Source organism: Bufo gargarizans, chromosome 5 (genome assembly GCF_014858855.1).
Source record: "Bufo gargarizans isolate SCDJY-AF-19 chromosome 5, ASM1485885v1, whole genome shotgun sequence".
In the NCBI taxonomy this organism is placed as follows: Eukaryota; Metazoa; Chordata; class Amphibia; order Anura; family Bufonidae; genus Bufo; species Bufo gargarizans.
In genome coordinates this window covers 135,945,148-135,953,364 of record NC_058084.1, presented here as the reverse complement: position 1 = coordinate 135,953,364, position 8,217 = coordinate 135,945,148, and the positions used below count along the sequence as shown (strand labels likewise).

Genomic DNA, 8,217 nt, shown 5'->3' with positions numbered 1-8,217 from the left:
TATATAGGTGCGGGCCCCAGCGATGGGACCCGCACCTAACTATATGCCCCTATTGTCCAAGATAGGAATACCCCTTTAAACTATAGTCCGGCCCTCCAAGGGTCTGAGGGACAGTGAACTGGCCCCCTGTTTAAAAAGTTTGAGGACCCCTGCTCTAGAAGGTTTGCAGGCCTATTACTGGTATATTCCAATGCTAGCCTGCAGGTGGCAGCACTGAATTGGAATATGCTGCATTGTGTAATGGCTAAAAATTTATTACCGAATACAAATGGCAATCTAACGATTGCATGTTCGTCAGTAGTCACCTAGGGCTAGCTCTTGGTTTTTTCCCCTCGTCATGTTCCAAGGCTTGTTAAGAAGTCGAACTTTGACTCATAGGGAGTATTGATGAGCGAATCGACTTTGGATGAAACATCCGAAGTCGATTCGCATAAAACTTTGTTCTAATACTGTACAGGAGCTCTGTACAGTATTAGAATGTATTGGCTCCGATGAGCCGAAGTTATTGCTTCGCGAAATCTTGAGAGACTTTGCGAAATAACTTCATAAATTAATTTGTACTGTAACAAAACATTTCCTGAACTCAGGTTCGGTTCCAAGGTACCAGGGTGGGGGGTTCGGAAGCCCCTGGAAACAATACAAAGAGCTTCGGTGGGCTTTTGGGTCTCTGTTCTATCTTTGGGGGTATCATGCGGTTGGTAGAGCCATTCTAGCCAATGCACCCACTATAAGTCAATGCTCCCCGTCACATCCAGCACATTTACCTAATAGCCACCCCACCACTTTCAACACAGATGGTCCCGGCACAGTGCCATTCCTGCGCCCTAATGTGACAGACCAGGAGCAGACCCCAAAGAAAAGCTTTCATGCAGACAGTGCTGGGGCCTGGGAAGCAGCCATTCCGCCGCACAGTGAGGCGCGCCCCCGAGTCTCTCTCCGGCGCGCCCCCGCCTCTGTCCGCGCAGTCTCCGTAGTGGTCGGGTGTAAGCAGCGGCTGGAGCTCCGGCCTTGTCTCCTAACTCCCTGTCTGAGGGAAACTTTCCTCCGTGCACACAGCCGCCTGCGGCGGGGACTTGGCGCGCTCCTCCTCGCTGCTCCGGTACCTGCTACGTGGACAGGAACCAAAAGGAAAGTGAGGCAGCCGGGCCCTGGGTGTCTGAATCCCTCCCGGGGGATGAGCGGCTCCCGTAATAACCGGGTTATGGTGGAGGGGGTCGGGGCCCGTGTGTCGAGAGGTCCGGACTGGAAATGGGGGAAGCAGGACGGCGGAGAGGGACATGTCGGCACAGTGCGCAGCTTCGAGAGCCAGGAAGAAGTGGTGGTCGTGTGGGACAACGGAACCGCGGCCAACTACCGCTGCTCCGGGGCCTACGACCTGAGGATCCTGGACAGCGCGCCCACCGGTGAGGAGACTGCACACTGCCATGTAACGGGGTGCACGCTGCCATGAAACGGGGTGCACACTGCCATGTAACGGGGTGCACGCTGCCATGTAACGGGGTGCACACTGCCATGTAACGGGGTGCACACTGCCATGTAACAGGCTGCACACTGCCATGTAACGGGGAGCACACTGCCATGTAACGGGGAGCACGCTGCCATGTAACGGGGAGCACGCTGCCATGTAACGGGGAGCACGCTGCCATGTAACGGGGAGCACGCTGCCATGTAACGGGGTGCACGCTGCCATGTAACGGGGTGCACGCTGCCATGTAACGGGGTGCACGCTGCCATGTAACGGGGTGCACGCTGCCATGTAACGGGGTGCACGCTGCCATGTAACGGGGTGGGTGCACACTGCCATGTAACGGGGTGGGTGCACACTGCCATGTAACGGGGTGGGTGCACACTGCCATGTAACGGGGTGGGTGCACACTGCCATGTAACGGGGTGGGTGCACACTGCCATGTAACGGGGTGGGTGCACACTGCCATGTAACGGGGTGGGTGCACACTGCCATGTAACGGGGTGGGTGCACACTGCCATGTAACGGGGTGGGCGCGCACACTGCCATGTAACGGGGTGGGCGCGCACACTGCCCTGGCATTTTTGGCTTTTTTTCCGGGCTGAATTCTGTGAAAAATCAAACCATAAATTCCCCTCTGTGTGATGTGCATTTAAAGAGGACCTGTCGCCGCTCCTGACATGTCTGTTTAATGGCTTCATACATTCCCCATGTAATAACAATTCTGGAGCATCTGTTATGTCTGCTGTATGTTGTGCCATTCCTTTATTATTCCTGCTAGAAGTTATGAATTACTAGCAGTCTGCAGTAAGGGTACAGAGGGGAGGTAACCAGTTGGGGGGGGGGGGGGGGGGTGTACCAGCACAGACTCCCTCTATCCAATCAGTGCTGCCATTCTCAGACTGTGCAGGTACACACCCCCTCCCCCCTGTACCCTTACTGCAGACTGCTAGCAATTCATTCATAACTTCTAGTAGAAATAATAAAGGAATGGCACTTCATACAGACATAAGAATAGATGCTCCAGAATTATTACATGGGGAATGTATGAAGCTATTAAAACAGACACGTCCGGAGCGGCGAACGGTCCTCTTTAACCTCTGCCATGCTGGACCGTGACTTAAGTGTGCACATCTCGGCATCTGGAACTTGTCGGTCACCAAGATCTGTATTAGAATCCAAGATTTGTGCGGTCAGAATTACTCCGAGAATGGAGTATCTGTGGGGTGTGGCGCTACAGCCGATATATGCCGTCTACTACGTTTTATAAAGAGATTTCATCCGGCGCTCTGTGGTCCGGTACATCAGGAATAAGGGCTCAGCCCGGGAACATGGTTGGTGTGACAGACGCATCTGCTGGGACTACTGCTGCCACTCTGTATCCGATCGCGGGGCTATGGCAATGTACTCATATCATCAGGGATCATAAATGACTAGGATACAGTCAGTTTCGGTCAGAGAAGCCATGGTTGCCCCAGGAAATGTGGCCGACACATGGACCGTGTTTGCAGGGCCCATCACGGTCCTGTGCACGTGTCCTAACTTTTCCACAGTCGTTCATATAGTCCTACAGGTTGTGCTGTGTAGGACTGTATACTGGTGTCATTGGGGTGATATTATGCACTTATCTCATGGGTTCCAGAAGTTCTGAAGATGTGTGTACTACTGTGCGGACTGTCTACAGACTGGGGGCATTTATCAAGGTAATGAGGCCTGAATCTGTAACGAAGGATTCAGAACGAGGGCACGGACCGGTCGCCTTCTCTGCGCCATATTCCACAACCTGCGTGACCTGCATTTAGCATACTATGGTGACATTCCTGGAGAACGCTCAGCAACTTGGTTGGAAGGGTTTTGTGGTGAGAAGATGAACATTTCAGAGGGGTGTCCTAGTCTTTGTGGCCGCGGGCGTCTCTTATAGGTGCACTACTTCTGTCAGGAGATCTGTAACTGAGCCTTCATAGATCTTATGGTCGTATTTGTAGACGCGTGTGAAGGAACGTACTGTGATAGGAGACTTTCTGCGTCTCCGTAGTAGATTCAGGGATTACGGTGGTGGATGTGCTCTGCAGTCTGGGGGCTTTACCCCCCCATGCTGTGGCGGTGAACAGCTGTCCGTTGCTCTATAGGAAACAATGGCTGAGGTTTGAATTGTGATGACCAATCATCTGTGAGCAGCCAGGGACGCCGGCAAAGATGTCACCTATTGTCCTGCTGATGGCACGGCGGGGGGAGGTGGCTGCTAGGGCATTATTAAAATGATCTAAGAAGTCAGCCTTCTGGTGGTTTATATAGAGAGGAAAGCGAATCTGGCATCAATGTCTATAATCATTGAAATTACTCCTAAAAAGGACAGATTTTTGGCTTCAGTTCTGGTGATTATCTGGCCGCTGTGGGCAGTCTGTATAGAGATGGCTTCCCTTTATGGTAGAACTCTAATCCCCCGGAGTTTGCATTGTTTTCCATTTAATGGGTCAGTTCAGTAGTTTCTACTTATGGGCTGTACATCTCCATGACTGCTGCTGTAATGGTTACTAGCAAGATTTGGGAAGCTCCTATGCTCGGGACTACACCTCTGTTAGCGTCATGCACATGGCCGTGTCTGTATTTCCATCTGCACACTACTGACACCTCCTTGTGCGTTCTGCATTTTCGTATTATTGTCCACATGTTCTATAATTTGTGGAGTGGCCACACAGATGCCACAAATACGGATGTGTGCGTGACCCCATAGAATTGAATGGGTCAGTGTGCTACCCGCAAAAATTGCAGATAGAGCACCTACAAAGAATACAGTCATGTGCGTGAGCCCTTAACCAGAGTGAAGAGTTTCTACACAGTGCAGCTCCTACTCTGAGATCCTGTATCATCCATTTACTGCAAGTCTGCCTCCAAGTCCGAAAACCCCGTTAAGATCAGATGCTGTCCATGTATGTCACTGGTGAGGTAGGAGGGTGGTCTCTGGTGAGTGGGCTGTCAGCAGGGTGTAATCGCACTGTACGCAATGTATAACTAGGTATGAATCTGAATGATGACTAAATGATGGGTGTTCTGACACCTGGCGACAACCCCTTTAAATCTGATAAACGTGTTTGTCATCGCTGCTGGTCACTCATCTAAGGGTACTTTCACACTTGCGTTGTTTGATTCCGGCAGGCAAGCTGTATTCAAACGCATGTCAGAAAAATGTATTGCAATACTGGATTCGTTTTTCCGGTGTAATCAGGCAAAACTAATCCAGCTATTAATTTTTTTCTCATTTTTAAAGGTCTCCATTCAGAATGCATGAGGATATATACCTGATCAGTTCTTTTCCGGTATAGAGCCCCTGTAACGGAACTCTATGCCGGAAAAGAAAAACGATAGTATGAAAGTAGCCTAAATGTACTAAATGTTCTTTCCTTTGCTATAATTGTTTAATCCCATCTGCCTATTTTTTAAGGTGTGAAACATGATGGAACGATGTGTGATACGTGCCGACAACAGCCCATTATAGGAATCCGGTGGAAGTGTGCCGAGTGCACAAACTATGACCTGTGCACCGTTTGCTATCACGGTGACAAGCATCACCTCAGGCATCGCTTTTACAGAATTACAACCCCAGGAAGTGAGCGGTAAGATGGTACCTATGGCAGTTGTTACTGTAATGTAAAGGTCAGCAATGCATCTATTGGTGCTTCATAGAGTTACTTTCCCTGGACTTAGGCACTGATGTTAACCCTAGAATTGGCTGTCACTGTTGGATTGGTGGGACTCTGATTTCTAGGACTCCACAGGTGTCAGACCTCATTTGGATGGCCTTTTCTAAGGATAGGCAAGGCTAGGTTTACATCACCATAGCTTATTTCTGTTGTTCTGCTCCGCTAGAGGAGCAGAACAATGGGAATAATGGAAGTGGTGGATAGGGCACACACAGAACTGAACAGACTCCATTAATTACAACAGAGTTCATTCAGTTTTCAGAATCTTTTTTTTTTTTTACCATTTAGAAATAATGAGTTTGTCTTGGGTTTTTCCAATGGGAAGGGGCCAGTTGTTGTGACGCAAGGGGAGCAGGTTACCGCTGCAGCCTGTGATTGGCTGCAGCAGTCATGTGATTTCCCTTGTTAACGGATGTTGATTTCAGCACGTCAGGGAGAGCAATAGCTAGCCCAGGAGAGACAGACACCGAACCCAGCGGTAGGGACCTGGTAAGTATAATCTTCACTTTAGGGTAGGTCATCAGTATTAAACGGGACCTGTCATCAGCTTTATGCTGCCCTCAGAGAAGCATAAAATAGTGACAGAAATGCTGATTTCAGCGGTGTGTCACTCATGAGCTAAAAGTGGTTGCTGAAAACCAGCATCATAATTATTGCAGCCCAGGCCTTGAGAAGAGTCCTGGTTATTCATAATGTCCTGCACTGTCACCCATCTACTGATGATTGACAGTCTTCTCCTTACTTTTCTTCCTAAAAGAGAACTGTCAATCATCAGCAGAAGGACGGGGAGAGCAGGAGCTTATCAATAACTCTTACTCATCAAGGCCTGGGCTGCAGTGATTATGATGCTGGTTCTCAGCAACCACTTACTTTTAGCTCATGAGTGACACATCGCTGACATCAGCATTTCTGTCATTACTTTATACTGCCCTCAGTACGGTCAGCATAAAATTGACCACAGGTTCCCTTTAAAGGGAACCTGTCACCGTTTTTTTGGGTATAGAGCTGAGGACATGGGTTGCTAGATGGCCGCTAGCACATCCGTAATACCCAGTCCCCATAGCTCTGTGTGCTTTTATTGTGGAAAAAAAACAATTTGATACATATGCAAATTACCCTGATATGAGTCCTGTATGTGAGATGAGTCAGGGACAGGACTCCTCTCAGGTTAATTTGCATATGTATCAAACCAGGTTTTTTACACAATAATAGCACACAGAGCTATGGTGGCTGGGTATTGCGGATGTGCTAGCGGCCATCTAGCAACCCATGTCCTCAGCTCTATACACAAAATCTCTGTGATAGGTTCCCTTTAAGGGTCCTGAATATAATGATTCTTCCTGATCATATCCCATGTAAACCTGCCACTGACCACACAATAAATGAGTTTGTTGAGTGATCGCATCTCTCATGCAGAAACAGAAATTGTAGTTTATCAGCAGCGCATTGCCCTGTGTAAACCGTGGATGTGCTGCTGATGGTATGCAAACTGAATCTGTTCATCGGGCCATGTAAAAATGAGCACCGATTGGTTTGTATATTGTTCAGCACTCATTCACTAAAATCGCGCATGGTAAAAGCACCCGGTTTCAGCTGTATTCACAAGTATGAATGCACCCCATGCCCAAGTGAATGATAGGCCGAGGTTTATTCAGAGGTGTGGGTGGGCTCCGGGGGAACGCTTCGTTTATGAGCAAACCAGACTTAAAGGGAACCTGTTACATTGAACATGGTGTCTAAGCTGCAAGGCAGCATGTTATAGAGCAGGAGGAGCTGAGCAGACTAATATATAGTCATAGAGGGCAGGAAGTCATCGATATGACCACCTCCTGGACTTCAAAGCACAGAATGAGCAGGAATATAAAAGAATGAAATACAAGTTATACTGAATCTCAAAAGAAGATAATCTGCTCAGCTCCTCCTGCTCTATAACATGATTACTTCTGCTCACACACCATGTTCAATGTGACTGGTTCTCTTTAAAGGGGTTGTCCGCCCTAGGACTTAACCTCAGCAGTCACATGTGCTTATATGGTATGACACTAGCAGTAACCAAGCCACTTCCGGGAGATGCAGTGCTAGAACGGCAACACTATGGACAGAGCACACGTTACTGGCAGGGGTGGGTCAGCTCCTAGAACAGACAACCCCTTTAAAGGAAATATGTCATCAAACAATGATCTATTGTTTAAGTGAAGCTTTTATGTTAAACATAGTTTTAAAGAATTTTTGTTGATATTTCATAATCCATGTCACTATATTTAAAATAACAAAATCCTGCAGTGTTCACACTGGGCACTAGATCTAATAATAGGCACCACTTCTCGGTCTGTTTAGATCACTATTCAGCAGTCATTACATTATCATCACTATCAGATCTATGGATAAAACAGGATCCACCATTCACAATAGGTGATGGTCAAAGCTTGTCTGTTCTTTTCTTGTAAAATGACTTCTGCACAGGTCACAGCATAGAAAACTATAAAGAAAGATTATATGAGCCACATTCCCTTTAAAGAGGACCTTTAACCTGTAAAAACAATGTGAACTAAGTATGCTGGCCAATCGCAGCACACAGCTCACAGCCTGGGAGAAAAAAACCTCCCAGACTGTGAGCTCTGCGCTGCGATTGGCCAGCGCTGCAGCCTAGGAGAAGGAGACGCCCACAGGACAAGGGCAGACTCCTCCTACTATAACTTACAGAGCGAAGATACCGGAAGGCATAGCGGGAGAACGGAGCGGGTCCCGGGGATAATAGTAAGTGCAGTGAGATCCCCGGGCGCCGCTCTCCATGTAAGCATACTTAGTTCACATTGTTTTTACAAGTGAAAGGTCCTCTTTAAGCTATGTGTCATATGTATTCTTTGATCATTTATTGTTTGGTTTTGGCTAATAGGGGAGCCATCATGTCCTTATATTATGATGCCTTAACATAGGACAGCTTAAGCTACTTTTACACTCGCGTTTTGCGCATATCCGTCATGGATCTGCAAAAATGTATTTTTTACAATAATACAACTGCATGCATCCGTCATGAACGGATCCGTTTGT

The 8,217-nt window shown here is 47.9% G+C and overlaps 1 protein-coding gene across 3 annotated transcripts in view; it reads left to right on the top strand.

The window, feature by feature from the left end:
* The first annotated feature begins 966 nt into the window (after nucleotides 1-966).
* The window catches only part of MIB1 (MIB E3 ubiquitin protein ligase 1), a 100,742-nt gene continuing 93,491 nt past the window's right edge, over nucleotides 967-8,217 (top strand). For all 3 annotated transcript variants that reach the window (XR_006390014.1, XM_044293892.1, XM_044293893.1), the window contains exons 1-2: nucleotides 967-1,403; nucleotides 4,908-5,079. Coding sequence is in view for 2 of the 3 variants with exons in the window: in XM_044293892.1 (XP_044149827.1) it covers nucleotides 1,175-1,403; nucleotides 4,908-5,079 (401 nt within the window). In the remaining variant the exon portion in view is untranslated. The remainder of the gene's footprint in view (nucleotides 1,404-4,907; nucleotides 5,080-8,217) is intronic.